General features: G+C 36.2%; 1 protein-coding gene across 2 annotated transcripts in view; it reads right to left on the reverse strand.

Moving 5' to 3' along the window:
• The window catches only part of LOC128987427 (probable cleavage and polyadenylation specificity factor subunit 2), a 52613-nt gene that overhangs the window by 20237 nt on the left and 9105 nt on the right, over nucleotides 1-23271 (reverse strand). For both annotated transcript variants that reach the window (XM_054408278.1, XM_054408270.1), the window contains exon 6: nucleotides 22770-22957. In XM_054408278.1, coding sequence (XP_054264253.1) covers nucleotides 22770-22957 — 188 coding nt within the window. The remainder of the gene's footprint in view (nucleotides 1-22769; nucleotides 22958-23271) is intronic.

Below are 23271 nucleotides of genomic sequence, written 5' to 3' on the forward strand. Positions count from 1 at the left end.
CAACAAAATTGTTGTTAGAGCCAGACTTAATTTAATTTAATTTAATTTCTGAAATCCCAGAGACATTTTAATTTATCCTTTTTTCATTCCTGTTGCAACATCACCAACCATAACCACCCTCATTCAGGTTTCATTTAAACATTTAAATTTCCCGCCTATCCCTACTACAAGAAGAAGAAGTAGTGAAGGAAAAATCAGCAGCAAGATGGCCATCTACAGAGAAGTCAACCCAAACATGTGAGGTATCTTAATTTTACTCATTTTCCTATTTTTCCACCTTACAATTTCTATTTCCTAGTTTACATCCACTGCTTTCATTGGTCCTTCGAACCTGATCAATTAATTTTCAAAAATCCTATCATATTTTTCTAATAATAATCAATTTTCAACTTGCTCCTATTCTTTCAACATGTTCCTATCCTTTCATGTTAAGTCTGGCTAGTGTTCTAGGTTATTATTGCAAATAAAGCTTCTGAACATTTATTTAACATCAAGATCAAGTTCAATCAACTTTTTAAAGCATTTTATGGATTTTTATCAAGATTTAAAGAAGTGTTAATTTGTATTTATCAAATCAAACCGATTTTTCAAGCAAACATTTCCCTGCTACAGGCTGGAGGGATAAATCCCTCATTTATGGGATAGGAATCATCAACATTTCCCTACGGCGGGATAAATCCCTCGTTCCGGGATAAATCCCTCGTTCCGGGATAAATCCCTCGTTCCGGGATAAATCCCTCATTCTGGGATAAAAACTATCTTTTTATCCCTGCACCAGGTTTTTATGCCTTTTTCATTCCTCTTGTGAATAAAATAATTACAAATGAAGCTTTTCACTTAAAAATAAGTGAACACCATTGATTTATTGCTATTTGTGACTTATTAGGCCTATCTATTCCAACAAGTGATCAAACAAAAATAAGGTCTAGGCCTGTTCACCTAATAGGCCTAAACTCAATTACTTAGCCTATTACAATCAATTTGCTCTTTGGCTAAACAATATATAGCCGAAACTGTCATTGTGGAAATATTATTGATTTTATTGGAATAATTATATATTTCATTGATATATTTTGTACCTACACACTTAGCCTAGGTTCACTATAACCATGGCTGATGCCAAAGTAAAGAAGGATATCGAAGTGCTTAAATATAAAAGGGACAATATTGTCCAAAAGATTGAATACCTTTATTCTAAAGCTAATGCTCTTACAATCAATGCAGAACCAGATGACGTGTCAGAATTTAAAGTTCGCTGTGAAAGGCTACAGGCTCATCATGACAGCTTCGAACGTTACCAAACTGACATAGCTAAATCTTATGTCCAACTGAAAGAAACTAGTGAGTTGCCAACCTTGATGGAACTTAATAAGGCCACAGATCATAAATATTTCTACATTTTATCGGTGAAAGAAAAATTGTTTTCCACCTCAGCAACCAATGAAAATCCAGCAAATGAAGCCAAACCTCTTGGTTCTGCAACAGCTAAGCTCCCAAAAATTAACCTGCCTAGCTTCGATGGCACTTTAAAAGAATGGCCACATTTTAAAGACATATATCTAGCTCTAGTCCATAACAACAGTAGTCTATCAGACATAGAAAAATTCCACTTTCTTCTAAATAGTACCAAAGGAGAGCCTAATACGTTGGTGAAAAGTTTGCCGTTGTGTTCAACCAACTATGCTCTAGTTTGGGGTCAGCTTAATGAAAGGTATGACAACAAAAGGTTACTAGCCTCACATTACATCGAGGAAATTCTAAGCATAAGCCCAATTCATGTTGAGTCTCTGAAACCTTTGCGCAACTTACTTGACACACTCAATGAAAATACTTTAGCCTTAAAAAACATGCAAATACCTGGGAATATGGGAGAGTTTATCATATTGCACATTGCTTTAAAGAGCCTCGACAAACATACAAGACAACTGTTTGAACGAAAACATTCCAACAAAGAGTACCCTTCATTCACTGATTTTATTGATTTTCTGAAAGATCATTGCAAATCCTTGGAAGCCGCTGGGGATTCCCGCTCTAATTCCAAGTTTGGCCTACCCAAATCAACTTCAAAACCGTACACTGTCAAATCACCAACTACTGTTGTTTCAAGCAAACGATCGTTTCATGTCAGTACGAACAATCAAGACAAGCTTCCACCAAGCTGCCTATATTGTAATAAAGAACACAAAGTATATTCTTGTCCATCTTATTTGCAGTTGTCTCCGACCAAACGATGGGAGTTTATTAAATCTAAAGAAGCTTGCTTTAACTGTCTTACTGATTCTCATATGTTAAGTAAATGCAGATCCAATCGTACATGCTTTAAGTGTAAACGGCATCACCACACTACACTTCATGTTAATCCAGGTGAAAACAATCCTTCAGCTGCAAAGCCTGACAACACTCCATCATCTGATCGTAATGAAGATATTAAGGAAATGTCATCTCTGCCACAGCCTACTTCCGCGCTAACATGTACTAGGCCTAATATCGCTTCTAATTCCAAAAAGGATTGCTTTGATTCTACAACAGTTCTTTTAGGCACTGCAGTTATTCGCCTTCAGGATTCCACAGGCAATTTTCAATCGGCCAGAGCTCTTGTTGACGCAGGAAGCCAAAGTTCATTCATCACTGAGGCATGTGCACAGCGACTTGGACTGCCGCGACGCCGGCACATTCAACCTATTTTAGGCCTATCTGAAACTTCAGTATTGAGTAACAAAGGCATAGTTTTATGTGTTCTGAAGCCTTCACACCAAGACACCCCCATTCTTGAAGCTAATGCTATAGTATTAAATCGTATTACTTCTCAACTTCCTTCAACCACACTTCATGAGAAAGTAAGATTGTTTTACCAGGGCTGGGACTTGGCTGATCCTGAATTTTATCTACCAAGCAAGATTGACTTCCTTATAGGTGCAGATCTATTCCCACAACTCTTTGATGGTGGGCGGCTTGATTCTCCTCACGGAATCCCAACAGCATTCCATACCATTTTCGGATGGTTACTTATTGGAGAAACTTCTGTCCCAGTTTCCCAGTTTCAAACTGTCTCTGCTAACTTAGCACTCTTAGATCATGAATCACTGGAATTCAATTTAAAAAGGTTCTGGGAAGTAGAAGAACCCCCAATGACTAAGTGTCTGGTTAGTCCTGAGGATGATCAATGTGAATCGATATTTACTTCAACAACTGAACGAGACTCATCTGGTCGTTTCATTGTCAATCTGCCATTCAAAAATGATTCACCAGACCTTGGCAACTCTTATAACCGAGCAAAAAACTGCTTGTTGTCCTTAGAAGGGAAATTCAAGCGAAACCCTGAATTTCAGTCAGCCTATTCTGCATTTATAACAGAGTATGAAACTCTAGGCCATATGACTAAAGTTACAAATCCTATGAAAGAGGCCTACTACATCCCGCACCATGGCATCTTCAAGAAAAATGCATCTGCCTCTAAGTTGCGTGTTGTATTTAACGCATCAGCTCCGACTACATCGGGCAAGTCACTAAATGATGAATTACTAATAGGCCCTAAGCTACAAACTGATATTTGTAAAATCTTGTCTTTATTCCGTCTTCATTCTTATGTCTTCACTACAGACATTGAAAAAATGTATCGTCAGATCCTTGTAAATCCAGAGCACAGAACCTATCAAGCAATCTTATGGCGAGATAATCCTGAAAACGAAATCTCGACCTATCTTCTCAACACTGTAAGTTATGGAGTCTGTAGTAGTCCTTTTTTAGCGCTACGCACGCTACGTCAGCTTGCCTCTGAACGTTCTGAACAATACCCATTGGCAAGTGATGTCGTCCTGAACTCCACGTTCGTAGATGATATTCTCACTGGAGGGGACTCCCTAGAGAAAACAAAAAAGGTTAAAACTGAACTTATTAGCCTTTTAGAATCAGGCGGGTTCCAATTGCGGAAATGGTCCAGTAACTCTCAGGAACTTTTGCAGGATGTTCCATCCCATCACCAGGAACTGATTTTTCGTGATGACAAGTTGGAAAACCCCTCTATAAAGGTGTTAGGCCTAAAATGGAATCCTATTTCTGATGTGTTTTCCTACGAGGTACATGTAGAACAGTTACCCACAACGAAGCGAAGTCTGCTATCTCAAGTATCAAAAGTTTATGATCCTCTTGGTCTAATCACTCCTGTGGTATTATGGGCTAAATGTTTAATTCAGAAGATTTGGACATTAGGCCTAGATTGGGACCAGACACTTCCAACTGATATTATTAATCAATCTGTCAAGTACTTTGAAAACCTCCCACAGCTCAGCCGACTCAATATTCCCCGACCAGTTCTGTCGCCAGGAAATAACGAAGCTCAACTCCACGGATTCTGTGATGCCTCAGAAGTAGGCTACGGCTGTGCCGTCTACCTTCGCATCGTTGACAGTAATGGCCAAGTTCATTCAAACTTGATAATGGCTAAATCTAAGGTTGCGCCTTTAAAGAAATTATCAATTCCCCGCTTAGAACTGTGCGGTGCAGCTTTATTAAGCAAAACTATGATATACTGTCACGACATATTCAACTCTAAACTTGGAATAATTCCTTCATTTGCCTGGACTGATTCAGTTGTAGTTCTTCATTGGATTCGCTCTCCTCCACATCAGTTAAAGACATTTGTAGCTAATCGTGTAGCAGAAATCCAGTCCCTCATCGTACCTGCGAAGTGGCGACATACTACAACATCTTCAAATCCTGCGGACTACGCTTCAAGAGGACTGCTTCCTAATGAGATTTTGGACACTTCCTTATGGTGGCAAGGACCGGACTGGCTACAAGAAGACCAATCTTCATGGCCTACTCAACCGTTACCTGCATTATCTTCAGAAGAATCTTTACTCGAGTTTCGACCTAATACGTCATCTGTATTTGTCGCTGCTAAACAACCTACAAATCATATTATTGAATTGATCGAAAATAGCTCTGATTTTAGAAAGCTACAGTCATGCTTTGGATGGGTTTTACGATTTATAAATAATTGTCAGAAGAGTAAAGAAAAAACTTTCCTAACCTATCTTTCAGCAGCAGAACGCACAGCCTCTCTTAATTCACTAGTGAAAACCACGCAGTCTCATCACTTTCAAGATCAAATCAAGAAGATTTATTCACAACAAACTAGTCCTATGTTTCAGCGGCTAGATCCATTTCTTGATTCTAATGGAATTCTAAGAGTAGGTGGTCGTTTGAAGAATGCTCAGCTAGGCTATGATGCTAAACATCCCATGCTGCTTCCGAAAAACTCACCTTTGACGCATCTCCTCATTGATTACTTTCATGTAAAGTATCTGCATATTGGTCCAAGGACTCTCCAATCCCTTCTCTCCAGACAGTTTTGGATAATTTCTGCCCGACATGTAATCAGGCATCGCATATCTAAGTGCCTTGTTTGTACTAAGTTTAAGGCTAATTCACCTCATCCGTACATGGGCAATTTGCCGGAATCACGACTCAAACCAATACGGCCTTTTCTTGATGTAGGCGTGGACTTTGGTGGGCCATTCATGACAAAAACAGATAGGCTACGCAAACCTCAAATATTGAAGAGTTACGTCTGTTTGTTCGTCTGCTTCAGCACGAAAGCTATTCACCTTGAGCTGGTATCATCACTCTCCACTGAAGCCTTTTTGGCATGTCTAGATAGATTTGTGTCACGTAGAGGTCTCTGTGCAAACATCTACTCGGACCAAGGAACAAACTTCGTTGGAGCCGACAGGGAACTTCAAGATCTTTGTAACTTACTCTACAAGCCTCCCTCATCTGACGTGATTCAGTCAAAGGTTGCTAACCTTGGCATTAGTTGGCACTTTAATCCACCCGCAGCCCCTCACTTTGGTGGCTTATGGGAAAGCGGAATCAAATCCACCAAGTACCATCTTAAGAGGGTTATTGGAAATCAAATTTATACTTTCGAAGAGTTTTCAACACTTCTAACCAAAATCGAAGCGATTCTCAACTCAAGGCCACTATGCAGTCTCTCACCAGATCCAAATGAATTTCAAATCCTCACTCCAGGCCACTTTCTTATAGGCGAGCCGCTAGTTGCTCTACCACAGGCAGACTTCTCCACCACTCCTTCTAATCGGCTATCCAGATGGCAATTGATCCAACAAGCTCAACAATCATTTTGGAATACCTGGAGTCGAGAATACTTGCACCAACTCCAGCAGAGGTACAAGTGGAATCTAAAACAACCTAACCTGAAGATTGACGATCTCGTCTTAATTAAAGACAAAAATTTGCCTCCTTTGAAATGGACCGCTGCTCGAGTCATTGCAACGCATCCTGGTAAAGACGGCATCGTCCGGGTCGTCTCCCTCAAAACTCCAACCGGACAGCTTCAGAGGCCAGTAGTTCAACTGTGTCCTCTACCGCTAGAATAACTTACGTTGTTCAAGAAGATTGAGAAGATATTTTATTTTGTGTTTTTAGAAGAAACAAACATCTTTAATTTTCAATTTTGAACTATTACTTAACTGCGTTTTCCTATTTTGAACAATTTTACGTTTTAATTTGTGAAAAAGGACTAAGGACTAGCTCTTTTTGGTGGGCGGAAATGTTAGAGCCAGACTTAATTTAATTTAATTTAATTTCTGAAATCCCAGAGACATTTTAATTTATCCTTTTTTCATTCCTGTTGCAACATCACCAACCATAACCACCCTCATTCAGGTTTCATTTAAACATTTAAATTTCCCGCCTATCCCTACTACAAGAAGAAGAAGTAGTGAAGGAAAAATCAGCAGCAAGATGGCCATCTACAGAGAAGTCAACCCAAACATGTGAGGTATCTTAATTTTACTCATTTTCCTATTTTTCCACCTTACAATTTCTATTTCCTAGTTTACATCCACTGCTTTCAATTGTGTTTCTTTTATTTTATAGTTAACTTCATGATTTGTTCTTTACTGTTTGGTTATATAACTAGGGGACGTGTTATTAGTTGTGATTAGAACGTTTTATTTGGTTAAACGAGGTTTTAAATTACTGAAAACAAGAAACAATTGTAAACAAAACACGACCTCTAAAGACAGTGCACCGGACAGAACTAACAATAAAACTGTCTTCAGCTGATCCATAAGGATGAAAAATGTACTGATATAAGGGAGTATGTTTTATACGTGGGTTTCTTACTTAAATTGTAGCATAGATAAAACATGATTGTAGCTTATTGGTATGCAAAAAGATAAAAATGCACATTTAATATGGATCTATTACATGTTATGAAATGTCTATTTTCGTAGTCCGCCATTTGTTTCTATTATTCGAATAAATACTATTTTGTGAACTTCTGCAAATAAAATTATTAAGTTCGTATTTTATATACTGGGCTTGTAACCTTGAATCATAAATCATAATTGAGCGGAGCGAGCGTATTTTAACCCAAATATGAGTGTAGAATGGTGTGTGATGACCTGTGTAGCTTTGTTACTGACTAAGATCAGCGGTTTCATTAGTATGATCTTTGAGAGGAGCGAGCGAAGCGAGCGAAGCTCTTATACTACACTCCTGCTTTTGTTTTACAAATACTTCTCCTGAACGGCTGAAGCGATCTTCACGAAATTTAACACAGTCATAGTAGCCAACCATGGGAAGGTATAAATCTGAAATGGTACAAATCGGACCATAGGAATTTTCCCTACATGAATGCAAACTTTTAGAAATTTAACATGGGCCTTATGGGTTAATTGGTTGCCATGACATTATTTGCGAGTCAACACTAAAAAGTAAACAAGAGCCTCGACATATGTTAGTAAACAAATCTAACACATTGTAAATACAGTACAAAGGAAAAAGTCGGATAAATACTAAAGTGCATATTAGTCTATTGCATGTAATACGAAATTTATTAACAATCAGTTCTATATTGAGTGATTAAATTCATGCCGTTTTTATTTAATTTTATAATCGTTCTGTTCTTTTTAACAACAATGAATAGTCAACTAATTAGGCCTAAGCCTATGTTGTGTGGAGAAGGAGAATATAAAACGAGGTTATTAAAAAACACTACAACATATAATTATGTAATAACAAATATCACACCACCCTTGATTTGCAAGTAAATTTATAAAAAATGTAATGTTGCTAAAAATACAAAATCATTTTGCGAAATGAAATCACAACCACTTGGTTTACCGGTAAGATTTAAAACTAAATGGTGTAACTTAGACAATAAAATCCCAAAGGATTAACTAATATTGCCGTGTGCACTTCGACAAAAATTAATCACCAATTGAATTAGGCCTACTTTGCTCCTCTGTCAAATTCATGACAAGATATTTAACATCGTCGTTTAACCAAAATAGGCCAACCGGTAGACCTATTTTCTACCACCTCGCTTTACCCTGCGATACTAATTAACAAAATAGTTTTTAAACATTGCCATAGTAGTCTAAATTTAAGTTGAAAAATATATAGGTACCAGATACTAGGAAAAATAAGGTTTAGGGTTAAGCAAACTGCTTATTTTGATGTTTTATTACAAATGTAATGTAACGTAAACCAATTCCTAAAGTTTTCACTTATTATTTTTAGTCTACTTCATAGTCGTATTGATAGGCCTACATTTTATTGCACAAAAGGGAAATTTTGAAAGTGGTCGACGATATATTTCTTACTTTTAACTGCTAAAATAAAACTAGACCTAAGTTATAGGCCTATACTTAAACGAATTGATAATTTAAATAATTGATACTTACTTACTTGCATACTTGTATTTATCCCACTGGAAGCTTTTCAGCCGTGGTCGTCATTGGTAGTTGTCAGCCTTCACTCATCAAGGAATTCTTCTACTGAATAATAGGCTTTACTTAATAGAAACATCTTCAGCATTTTCTTGAATTTAGCTTGATCTTCACAGAATCTTATTTCTTGTGGTAATTTATTGAAAATTTTGCTTCCTGAATATTGAGGGCTAGTCTGTGCTAGTGTAGTTCTGCGATGGTTGATATGGATACTATTTTTTTGTCTTGTGCTGTATCTATGTACTTCATTATTTCTTGGGAAAAAATCGGGAAATTTAAGAACATTTAGGGCCGATTCCAATATATATGCTGATGGCAGGGTAAGTATTTGAAGATCCTTGAATAAAGGTTCGCAGTGCTCAATGAAGTGGGTTTTACAGATAATTCTTAAAACACGTTTTTGTAGTAGAAAGATTCTATTTGCTTCACTACAGTTTCCCCAGAATGCAATTCCATAGCAAAGTACACTGTGGAAGCAGCCATAGTAAACTTTCAATAGGACGTCTCTTTCAACTATGTTTATCAGTCTTCTTATCAGGCAACACACAACTGTTAGTCTACTGGCAATTTTGTTGATATGGTCAAACCACCTTAAGTTGCTGCTAATATGGATACCGAGGTATTTTACGCTATTGCTTGGTTGTATATTCTGATCAGTGATTTTAAGTAATGGACTGAAGTCTGGGATCTTTGTATTGTAGAATTGGAGTAGGTTAGTCTTTCCCTGATTTAATACTAACATATTTTCAGAGCACCAATTACTCATTTCATTTATGCCAGATTGTGTTCTTTCAATGGCATTTTTAACATTTACATCAGTGATTAAGTGACAAACGTCATCAGCAAACATCCATATTCTGCCTTCATGTATAGATTCAGGTAGGTCGTTGACAAATAAGAGAAAGAGGATCGGTCCGAGATTCGAGCCTTGGGGAACTCCGGTATTAATGTTGTGTTGAATCTTAGATTTATAGTGCCTCAATACTCCATCATCACCCATGTGTTTCACTGTAACAACTTGAGATCTGTCTTTCAGGTAGGACATAATCCATTTTAGGGGCTCGTCTATTATGCCTAGATTGATCAGCTTTGTTTCTAAGGTCTCGTGGTGCAAACAGTCAAAAGCCTTTGTCATGTCATAGAATAGGCTGAAAACCACTTCTGAGCAGTCGATTCCATTATATACTGCAGTTAGCAGGGCAAAAACAGCATCTGTGGTTGACTTCTTTTTTTGAAAGCCAAATTGACTATTTGATAGGATGTCATGTTGTTCTAAATATGGGATCAGCCTGCGTAGGAAAGCTACCTCAAAAATTTTTGAGAACACAGATTGTACGGCTATGGGTCGATAGTTACCCACTACATCTTTCTCATTTTTTTTTGTGGATGGGGACTATTTTCGATGTTTTTATCCTATCTGGGAACTTGCCTTCATTGAAGGATTTATTTATTATAAGCGATAGTGGTTTAGCCACAACTGTCACAGATGATTTTAAAACATGGCAGGGTATGCCGTCAATACCAGCACTAGGCTTAATACAAATTTTCTTTATAATTTCAGCTATCTCGATTAGCCTATATCAATTATTTGCTGTTAGGAAATGATTACAAACATAAAGTTATTGTATTTATAAAAAATGCATTCTAATCCCCAAATTAAATTATAAATGGTTCAGATAAAAAAAAACTAATTAGTGAAGTTAAGGGAAAATTATATTCTAACAAAATCGGAAGCAAAAAGTTATGACCGCCGACGAGTTTCGAACCCGGGATCTCACGATCGTCAGTCGAGTAATTTAACGACTACACCACCAACGTTGTTTAATCAACGGTGTCGACAGGACATTTCTGTTCCGCAATCCCAGTAACTGGCGCGGCAACCAACAATGCTTTTAAACATATGTTAAAACTATTTCCACGATCCCTGTGGCTAACCCCAACCCCTCACAACAATGTTAACAGTTAAATTGAGGTACAGTTATTGAATTGGTGAGTTTGATTTTGTTTTAATACCAAGAAGACATTGAAGAAAAATAGAGGAAAGGAAATTCTACATACAAGAGGTAATAATCTAATACAGGGTGATTTGTACTCAGTGTGACAAAATTTTTTTGATGTAAGTACAAAGTAAATGAAGTGTGATGATGCATATCAAATGTTCCAAGTCTCAAAATTAGCGTCCCAAAAAAATATTTTATGTTTTTCAAAAATAACCATGCTTTTAAACTTAATACAGCGATTTCTCAATTACCTGTGTATGGATTTGAGTAGATAATGTCATTTTCGTGTTCTACATTAAATTTTGAACAAGAATAATATAAAATGACGGAGGATCAGTTGTAAAAACTCCATTGTAAATAGATTCAAAGATAAAAATTAAGATATTTGATAAAATTTTTAAAAACAATTGTCTCTATTACATTTTTCACACCCTGTATACAAGAAAGTGTCGGAATATGTTAAAAACTGCGCCATTTTATAAGCTTTCCAACCATATGCTACACTATTAAAGTTTATGTCTGCTTATGTATGTACGCTTTAATGGTTTGAAGACTACAAAGCATGGCGTCTTTAACATTTAAAACATAGAAAGTCGGCAGGTATTAAGCAAAAGTTGTATTTTTGTTTCAGCTTGAACAGTAAAAACAGTAAAAAAGTTCCCTGTTTTCTGGTATTCAAACCACTAAAACAAACAAAAAAAATATCTAAACCTCAATAGTGTAGCATATGGTTGGAAAGCTTATAAAATGGCGCAGTTTTTAACATATTCCGACACTTTCTTGTATACAGGGTGTGAAAAATGTAATAGACAATTGTTTTTAAAATTTTTATCAAACATCTTAATTTTTATCTTTGAATCTATTTACAATGGAGTTTTTACAACTGATCCTCCGTCATTTTATATTATTCTTGTTCAAAATTTAATGTAGAACACGAAAATGACATTATCTGATCAAATCCATATACAGGTAATTGAGAAATCGCTGTATTAAGTTTAAAAACATGGTTATTTTTTAAAAACATAAAATAATTTTTTGGGAAGCTAATTGTGATACTTGGAACATTTGATATGCATCATCACACTTAATTTACTTTGTACTTACACCTAAAAATTTTTGTCACACTGTACAAATCACCCTGTATATAAAATTCTTGTGTCACAGTGTTTGTCTGCAAACTCCTCCGGAACGACTTCACCGATCGTTATGAAATTTGGTGTGTAAATTCTGTAGGTATGCGAATCGGACGTAAACTATTTCCCGTTTCGAAATTCTTAAAAGGGCTCCGCCCCAGTGGCTCTGGAGTTTCCCATGTGAACCTTATGAGAAATGGAATTAATGAATCTTAACAGCTGTTTCAATTAAACAAGTTGGTTCTGTTCTATGATGTTCAATAGCATTAAAGTTACAAGGATTACCAACAGGGTGCAGCACTATTTTTTTTTTTAATTTATGACAACAGCTAATTTCCAACCAAAAGGTGAGTGAGCGTAGCGAACGAACTTCAACCTGGAGGCGAGTTAGCGTAGCGAACGAGCTAACCTGATGGCAAGTGAGCGCAGCGAACGAGCTCCAACCTAAAGGTGAGTGAGCGTAGCGAACGAGCTCCAACCCAAAGGTGAGTGAGCGTAGCGAACGAACTTCAACCTGGAGGCGAGTTAGCGTAGCGAACGAGCTAACCTGAAGGCAAGTGAGCGCAGCGAACGAGCTCCAACCTAAAGGTGAGTGAGCGTAGCGAACGAGCTCCAACCCAAAGGTGAGTGAGCGTAGCGAACGAACTTCAACCAGGACGTGATTGAGCGATGCGAACGAGATCATCTTGAAAATTAAACGTAACGGTACTTTCTTTCCATCGGTCTGTCTTAGGGGAAACCTATAACTTAGGCGATACGAAGTTCGCCGGGTCAGCTAGTAATATAATAATAATCGTTATTACCTTTTAATAATACAGGTCTCACATAGGCCTACCATGATTCATTTGCAGTATAGAAATTATATATATATGTAACTTAATGCAATTTAGTGTACCTACAATGATACAGCATAAATAACAGCATAGGTATTAACTTAATATCTATATTTTTGGCAAAGCCTATTGGTATATTGCTGAAACTGAATTCTGGTTTATACCACTTAATAGAAATTATATATATATGTAACTTAATGCAAGTTAGTGTACAATGATACAGCATACAAATAACAGCATATAGGTATTAACTTAATATCTATATTTTTGGCAAAGCCTATTGGTATATTGCTGAAACTGAATTCTGGTTTATACCACTAATAAAGTATGTTTATGGCTACTTAAAATGTGTCACCTATCTTAGTGTTTTCTCTCATTCAAAAGTCCAATCCTCAAGCCCATTTAAATTTTTTTCCTAACTATGAAATCGTGAAAGTTTTACTTTTAAATGTAAATAGTAATATTAACATTGGCCACTAAGCTGTGCGACATTTTGGTTACAAGAATAGCATATAATTTTGTCAAGTTTATAAGCCAGCTATACATTACTTTAACAGTTTACATTATCAAAGAAAGAGCGATTGATTACTATTAAACAGCTTCGAGTCTATGCAAATGGTTTTATCGAGCCAAGACACAAGCTATTGTCTCCAAGTGTACTTTTTAATGAAGGATTGTTAAATTTTTCTTTTATTCTGTATGTTGATTCTTATTATACAGCTTATAATTATTATACCCTTAACTATTGGTACAAGTAGACCATTAAACATCACCATGTTAGAAGTTTTTGCCTGTTTTAATCAAGTTTGTCTTGAATTATGCGCTGATCTAAATTACTACATAATTTCTGTCTAATACACAATGTTTTTGGCAAATTAGTCCTGTTTGATTGTCAAACTGGTGGATTGACTCAATATGAGCTATAGCAACAACTGTTATGACTCATAAACTATTTCATAAAAAAATATTTAGAAAATAGGATTTTAGATACTAGCGCATTCTGTGACTGGCTCACACGACTACGTTTAAAAAAAAAATATATTTTGGCAAAAGCTGGTCCATATAGGTGGAATGTAGGATGTCTACTTCTGTATCCAATTGTCAATTATTATATCTGATTGACTGTTACTAAACACTGTTTGAAATTAATATTTTGATTTTCTTTACTATTTTGATTCATTTAGCTTAATTATGAGGGTTGTTTTCAAGTTAACTATCAAAATGTGTATGTTTTCTCAGGCAAATGCCACGTTTACGGAGAGGTGGGGCCAATCTTGGGCGACGCACCGTTAACGCATCCCGTCATGTTTGGCGGGCGACTACAACTGATGAAGAGTATGCTCAGAGGTTTAAGCAGAATTTGGATGAACTTTCGTATCAACCATGCTCAATCTGTAAACGCTTGGACATAGTTAGCAATGATAACTACATTTGTACATCATGCATCAAAAATCCCGAAAAATTCTCTTCGGCAAACAACATGCAACCATCAATCGTTCCTGCAGAACTCCAAAATCTTTCAATGATTGAACAAATGTTAATAGCTCGAATCCACCCTGTCATGCGGGTATACCAGTTTAAAGCGTGCAGATCATTAGGTCAATATCATTACAAAGGACATGTAATAAATGTTGAACAAGATATAACTGATATCGCTACATCGCTGCCAATCGCCCCTTCACGCCTTGGGATTGTGATTGTACGCCGCGCAGGAGTAACAGGTTATTCCTATTTCCGTGTGAGGAAGCAAAAGGTCCTACAAGCACTTCATTGGCTACAAACACATAATCAATATTATGCTGATGTTCATATAGATATGGACGTTATTGAGTCTTTGCCATTGGATGACAGTGTCGCTGATGAATTAAGATATATTGACGAAGGTGGTTTATCTAATGAATCATTTGACAAAGATCATATTGAAGAAACAGCAGTTCCACTAATTCCGAGACAAAGTCAAGAATCCGTTATAATAAACCTAATAAAATGGCCACCTATTCCCATCAATGAATTTACACACTCCGGTTATATTCCACAAGCATTCCCCCATTTGTTCCCAAACGGTGCTGCAGATTTCCTTGACCTAACTAGGAACATCAAGGTTTCATTTCGAGAGTGGTGTGAGTTTCTTATGAGATATGAAGACAAATGATTTTCTGAAGATCCTCGATTCCGATTTTTCTGCTTGAATACAATGCAAAGACACGATGCCTGTCGACAGAGTGCTATATTCGCTAAAAAAAAAATGACTTTTGTGGTAATATAGCACAGTTAGAAGTGGAAGTAGCTAGAAACCCGTCAATAATAAAACGTTTGCTGACATGGGGTTCCAAAATCCGTGGCACTTCATCATTTTGGTACCAACGACGTTTAGAGCTTCAGTCAATGGTTAATCAGCTGGGCGTACCAACATTGTTTCTTACGTTAAGTGCAGCAGACCTTTGGTGGAGTTGTCTGGCGAGGCATTTTGGTATATCTGTTGAAGAATTAAATTTACTTACCGAGAAGCAAGCAAGCCAAGTTATGCAAGAAAAACTTAGTGAAAACCCACTTATTGCAGACGAGTACTTTTCAAAGCGTGTTTGCATTTTTATGGACATATTGAAGGAAAAGTTAAAGATAACAGATTTTTGGTGGCGTTTTGAATACCAACACCGCGGTAGTCCTCACGTTCATGCTGTTCTTTGGCTTGAAAATGCGCCTGATGTCCGTACATTCGATACTGCATCAATTGATGATTTTGCAGTTCATAAGGCGTATTATGACACTATCGTGTCAGCTTACAACCCTGGAATAGACGCACCAAGAGCTGAAAAGCATCCTTCAAGTGTTTGGGCAACTGATATAGTTCTGGGAGATCCAATACATTTTGCACAACTATTGAACAGAGTACAGCGACACACTCAACACAGTGTTTACTGTCTAAAAGATCCCTCACATCCACAAGAATGTCGCTTTAAATTTCCAAAACCAAAATTGTTGGACTCTATTGTCAAGAGACGAACAAGGAGTTTGGCAATATAAATCAAAGTGTAATGATGAACTCTTGAATGACCACAACCCCTTTGTGTCCCAACTGTGGCGAGCAAACACTGATTGCAAGATCATAGCATCTGAACACGCTATTGTAAACTATATATCGAAATATGCGACAAAAGGAGAACCCCAGTCACAAGATTTTCAAACACTTTTCAAAGAAATCATGACTAGCTGTACACCCAATGATCACGCAAAAAAGGCATTCACCAAAATGTTAACTAAAGTGATAGGTCAACGAGATATTTCAGCATGCGAAGTCATGCATCTCCTCACGGGCGATCCTCTGTACCATTCCAGTAGGCAGTTTGTAAAGCTATACATTTCTACTGATGACTATGTTGCTGTGGCAAATACAAGTACAGATACAGATGAGTTTATACAAACTTCTATCATGGATCACTATGCTATGAGATCAGCAACACTTGAGCCAATGACGTTATGCGAGTTTGCCACAAAGCACAAGATTGTTCGTGGTAGGCTTATCAACCACAGAAAATCACGTGTCCTTCAGCTCCGTCCGGTAGTAAAACCTGGAATAAATGAAGAAAATGATGAAATTTACTACAAGCAAAAATTACTGATGCACATTGCATGGCGAAACTGCGAAGCTTTAAAGACACACACAACATGGAAAGAATCCTTTACTTCACGGAACCTTTCATTGTGGGAACTACCAGAAATTGAAGACATCGATACTGACCACGTAGTACTACCAGAAGAAGACCACCATGACTGGCAGGAGTTGGCAAGAACACTTCCCAACCAAGCACCTCAGGATGTGATACTAGGTTACCGTGATATGGATCGAGAGTACAATGGGTTTGGCACTTATGACAAATATCCTGGACTAGAAGAGAACTTAGATTTCATACAGAAACAGAAAGAAATACAAGTAAATATTACAAACGATCATTCTAATAATGTGTTATCGCCTAATGAGGGTCAACAGAAAATACTGGACCACCTAGCACAGCAACTAGCGAATGAATCAAGTGAAAAGCTTACACTCGTGCAAGGGGGGGCTGGAACCAGAAAGTCATTTATTATAAATAAAATGGTACATATGATTGAATCCCTGCATGGTAGCTCAAGTGTTATTTTGATGGCGCCAACAGGTGTGGCTGCCAATAATATAAACGGACAAACAATACACAACGCACTACATATAGTCCAAACACGAGGTGGTACTGTTTCCGATCTTACAGGTAAGGCGGAGCGCCAATTACAGGAAGATTTCCGTACTGTCAAAGTAATTATTTGCGATGAGATGTCAATGGTTGGCACTCGAATGCTCTCCATGATAGACAAACGTCTGCGTCAAGCATTCACTAATCGTCAAGAATTACCTTTTGGTGGTTGTATTGTCTACTTTTTTGGTGATTTCAACCAGTTGCCACCAGTTCTGGATCGCACATTACTAGCTCCAGCAGACCCAAGAAACGTTTCTTCAATTGAAGGAAGATTTCTTTTTGAGCAGTTCAAAACAGTATTTGAGTTGAAGCAGGTGATGCGTCAAATTGGAGATGATCAGAACTGTTTCAGAGAAACTTTAAAGCGTATGGCTCTAGGCCAATTAACTCTATCTGACTATGAATTGCTTAAAACACGATTTTCATCAAACAACGTTGCTACAGTAAAAAGTTTCACAAGCGCAATTCGAATAAAAGCAAGGAAAGACGCCGTACATCAATACAATCAACTCATGTTACGGTCTTCAAACAAGCCTGTTGCTTTAATAAAAGCAAAACATAACAACTTAACAGCATGTGGTGCATCAGAGGATGAAGCCCAAGGACTACAAGCAACTCTGCAGCTATCTCAAGGTTGTCGCGTAATACTACGCCAAAACATCTGGACCTCCCAAGGCTTGTGCAACGGCAGTCTGGGGAATGTTGTTGATATTGTCTATGGACCGAATAGATCGATGTACGACTTTCCAATTTGTATTTTGGTCCATTTTGATGGATACGAAGGTCCAACTTTTAATGGCTCTCTTCCGATATTACCACTCACTGTTGGATACCGAAAAAACAACGTGTCCTGTACAAGAAGACAGTTTCCCTTGCAAGTTGCCTATGGTATTACTGTCCATAAGGCTCAGGGAATGACAGTTGACAAAGCAGTAGTTGACATTGGTACGACAGAGTTTGCCCTGGGTCTTACGTATGTTGCAATGTCACGGGTTCGGTCCATCGAAGGACTTATAATTGAACCAGGCTTTTCTCAAGACCGCCTTCTCAAGTGTATCAACAATAATGCGGGTTGGGAAACTAAACGTAGAGAACTGGCACGTCTGCGTTCACTTATACAGCAATGAACACTACTATTATTCTTATTATTTCATTATTACTTATTACTCTGCAAAATTCCTATAAATTGATTTGATTTGATTTGAGTTCATGTATTTTTAACTGTGTGAATGTTTTCTTAACTTGTATTATGTAAATAAATGCTTTTTTGTACTGTTTAGACAATTTTTTAGTAACTAATAATTATTAAAACTTAATATATTAAATTAAAACTAGTTATGACGTAAACAATAAATTTGTCGTTACATTTTTCAAAATTATTGATTAATGTGCTTGCTCCGCTCAATATTGCAAGCAGACAACTGCATTGTACTCCTAGTACAATTTACACGCTAAACGTCATAACAGAATTACATTGTAGTGGTAATGTATTTTTAAATAGAGCTATTGAATTTAAATAAAATGTATCGATACATTATAAAGTGGTAATGTATTCATGGATTGCATTAAAAATTAGTCCATGCATAAATACAACTTGTAAATTTCTTTTATCGTAGGCTATTAGTGTAGACCCGGGGTCATCCTCTTAATTGTTTTGAATCTATTACTTATTTAATACGCAAGCAGGATTTTTGTGACAACTACTCCTCCGAAGCTACTGAACCGATTGACATGTTTTTGGTGTCATTGGAAAGAGCGTAACGTGAAGTTGTGCAGGAAACTTTCTTTTTATGGAAATAATTAGAGAGTGAGGCCCTGGGGCCCTTTAAAGTTTCGTATTTCTCCATAAGATTAACATGGGAAACAAACATTGTTTAGAAACTCCAGCTGTTGTCTGAAATTAAACATTAATAATTGGTCTCTATGGAAGCATGAGAAAATTCAAATGTTTACATTTTCTCTGACATTTAAATGTAAACAACCAGAACTAGCAAAAATGCCTATTTTACAATTTCAGACAGCTGATCCAAAACAAATTTACAACTATGTGGTAGGTTTATTTAATCTTAAACTTTATGATGGATTAATTATTATAAATCTATTTCGATCATTATGAAACAGATTTTTCCGCCACGAAGCAAAAATTAATAGTGGGAAGAAGAACATGTTAATTGTAAACAGTCAATGTGTAATATCTATGTTGTATTAAAAATGTGTATATTCTTGAATGTTGGTTTGTGAATTATATAAGTTATTAGTTATTGAATTTTTTATTTTAAGGATTTGGCATATGAGTAAGCCTATGATAAATAACACCATTTCTGAGTTCTGCCAGTTTTGGCCTAACTCTGTCCTGTAGAGTTTAAAGTAGCCTACACCATAAGATTAACATGGGAAACAAACATTGTTTAGAAACTCCAGCTGTTGTCTGAAATTAAACATTAATAATTGGTCTCTATGGAAGCATGAGAAAATTCAAATGTTTACATTTTCTTTGACATTTAAATGTAAACAACCAGAACTAGCAAAAATGCCTATTTTACAATTTCAGACAGCTGATCCAAAACAAATTTACAACTATGTGGTAGGTTTATTTAATCTTAAACTTTATGATGGATTAATTATTATAAATCTATTTCGATCATTATGAAACAGATTTTTCCGCCACGAAGCAAAAATTAATAGTGGGAAGAAGAACATGTTAATTGTAAACAGTCAATGTGTAATATCTATGTTGTATTAAAAATGTGTATATTCTTGAATGTTGGTTTGTGAATTATATAAGTTATTAGTTATTGAATTTTTTATTTTAAGGATTTGGCATATGAGTAAGCCTATGATAAATAACACCATTTCTGAGTTCTGCCAGTTTTGGCCTAACTCTGTCCTGTAGAGTTTAAAGTAGCCTACACCTTATTGTCTACAAATTGGCTAAATAACTTAGGTACGGTACTTTATAAAAGCTGACAGCCTTTTTACGTTGACTTAAATTGTAAGCTTACCTTTTCCCGTCCATGGGCAGTTTGATTGTTAAAAATTAACCCTTTAAACTGGAACAGGACTGTCATGTAAATTGTGAGTATTTCCATTAGTTAATAACCTTTTAGTTGACTCTTTTAAAATCATCGGAAATTATGACTGTTATTAGTTTTGAAACAAGTTATTTGTTTATAAATAACTCCTGTACTTCTTTGCAATTGCTCGATTTCGAGCAACATGTACACTAGTTAATATTAATTTTACGTCTTTCAGTTTCAGTAGGCCTATACTTTTTTAAAGTCTGGAGTTTTTCTCCAGGCTGGTTCTAAATGGACCCAGGCGTTCTTGTTTGTTACAATTCTTATGAATGGTGGCTATAGTTAAAATATTTGATCTTATCCAAAACAAAGCTATTGTCTATTGTGAAGCTCAGTACCGGGTAACGGTGAACCGAGCAATGGCTTGGTATACTGTAGTTTATATCGATTGTGAAAGCAATATAAAGGAAACCCAACACTCAAATCGAGAAAATCCGTCAATTCGTTTATTAAGAATCGTGAATTAAAATAACCCTGTCACGTTTTATTATATGAATATTATATCTTCTCCTATTTTTACTAGTGGTGCTTAGGTGTAAAATCTAAAAACGGGGTTGAAACATGTAACATTATTGCTAAAAAAATTCAACACATTTTAGAATTAGGCAACTATTTACTAGTAGGCAAACAATGCTTTGGTTAAAACTATTAGGCCTGGATAAAAACTTAGTCTATGTCATCATATTTGTACACGTAAGTTGGACGGTTCAACGACGAACATTTAATTTAAAATCTATGAACTAGTTATGAAAGTTACGATGGTTGATGACTGTATTAATTAATGGTTTTGGTTTATTACGCCATTACGATTAAATCTGTTTTCCGTGTTTGAGAACTTACGTGTATTTTAGCTTAATTTCGTAGAGGTTTAATTATTGAGTACCAATTAAACTGAATTTTCAATATTTTTCAAATTCTATTATTTTCTTGATGGCATTTATACTTAAGATCGAAATCATAAACATTTAACTGGCCATTGTACAGTTAAATAAAGAAAAACACTTTTTCTTGATTTTTTATTGTATTTGAATTACTTTGGGCTAGTTATCTGTTAAAAGTGGAATTGATAACAAAAAACAATAACATTTACTGTATCTTCATTGACACTGACATTTTGAAATACGGCAGTGTACGATTATTTTGAGGTACAAGGTTGGCAACGCTACGTGCAGTGGGCGCGGCCGGGTTAGCGACTTCCAGAGTTAGCGAATTCCGCCGGGAGACAAAATCGAGTTAGCGGGTTCCGGAGTTAGCCAATTCCTGACTGAGACGGTTAGCCAGTTCCAGAGTTAGCCAGTTCCGACACACGACCGAGTTAGCGAGTTCCTGAGTTAGCCAATTCCTACGTCTCTTTCTCTCACATCACTCTAGAATCATGGCCAACTTTCAAACACTACTTTGAGAGGTTTTAGAGAGCTGATTTATTTGACTGTGAGTTGTGTACCTTTAAATTTTAAAATAAAAATTGTTTGGTTGTGTAGGACCTGATTCATGTACCTAAAGTATTTCTTTTTTATAAAAAATGTGCAAAATCACAAAATATGTTTAAGTTTAAATAAACTGATTATGTACTCTCATCATTTTTATCCTCTGATTCATGGCGAATGAATGATCTTTTATTTATTAGCTCATGTGAAATAAAAATCATGTCCTATAGTATTTGATATTTATTCATTTCAACGGACAACACCTTTTAGCGAATTTCCCATATAGGGAATAAGCTATTACCGTAGTACTCATGGTAAGACCTGGACCCAGGACCAATTTTTTTTTTCGTTTTGAGGTCCCTAGAGGCCAAAAACACCATCCGTTCAAATTCATATATATATATATATATATATATTTATATATATATTTATATATATATATATGTGTCCGTTAGCGCGATAACTCGAGCAAAAATGATCCGATTTTGATGAAATTTGGTACAAACGTGTAAACCTACGTTTATTCGAACGAGTTCGCGAACCAGCATGATCGAACCATGGGAACGGGGGTTTATGGGGGCTTTTATGGGGTAAAAATGGGTTTTTCCAATTTTTGACCAATAAAACATAAAATTTTGCAATTTCTTTCCAAACTATTTTGTAGAGCTTAAAAAAACAAATAATTTAGTATATTGAAGCGTTATAATGCGCCTAATGGTTACGGAGAAAATTCCAAAAAATTTTTAATTTAAAATTCCCATGTTAATCTTACGGAGAATAAGTAAACTGTTGTAGTTTGCTTGTTTATTAACATATTTTGCCCAAATTTGGAAAATGTTTTTATTTCTTACTAACTATTAACATTTTACATAAAAAACACTTTTACCCTCCCTGTTGCAGCAAACCTAAGTATGTGTTAAACTGATTCTATTTAAATAGGGAATAAATGTGATATTTTTAAGGAGAGATTTTAGTGTAAATCCAATCAGGCAAATGGAAATTCGCTTAGTCTGCAGGTTTGCTGCGGCGGGGGTATTTACAATATATATTATATACATAATTTTACAAAATTTCACAAAATATGTATGAAGCTTATATGAGATGGCAGACAATGCAATTAAGCCTAAAAATTACCATTGAACAATGTTAACTATACCTACTATTTTGTATCAGGCAAAACAACAAGATACAATAGGAGAGTTTTATAACTCAGTGAAAGTACTTCTTGCTTGCCTCTTTTACAAAGCTGACAAGTTTTTAAATAACAGATGCATAAAATAACCTTAAAAATTCTGTTGTTGATTTTACCTGGGACTTGGCAAACTCGACAACATTGTAGCTGACATTGTTGAGCAGTGCTAGGGAGTAAGCTAGTAGACCAGACTCCTTGTTGCGCCACAGCTGGTCCAGCATGTGTGCGAGCTCCAACACTCTACCAGCTGTGTCCACAGCGACAAGTACATTCCCGTTGTTACGCAGAGTCTGCAGAATGTTGGCTGCAACAAAACACCAACTGATACAAGTTTGCCGACAATTTGTTTTACCATTAGTTATCAAATACGTCGATGACTAACTAATCCATATTAAGGTCTTCTCAATAAATCATGATTAAGAGTTCTTAACAAAATAATTTGACTCTGTATGTATATAAATAATATTTTTACTTCAAGCTACAGCATTAAAAGCAACCAACATTTTGTTCCGCTAACTGCAGCCCCTATTAACTTGATTTTGTTTCAATATAATTATAATGCAGGCCTGTACAAATAATAGGTTGCCACATTAATCTGAAATTATCTACATTTCCTCG

The sequence above is a fragment of the Macrosteles quadrilineatus genome, unplaced genomic scaffold (genome assembly GCF_028750875.1).
Source record: "Macrosteles quadrilineatus isolate MER2022 unplaced genomic scaffold, UCM_ALF_1.0 Scaffold_1__1_contigs__length_201487025, whole genome shotgun sequence".
NCBI lineage: Eukaryota > Metazoa > Arthropoda > Insecta > Hemiptera > Cicadellidae > Macrosteles > Macrosteles quadrilineatus.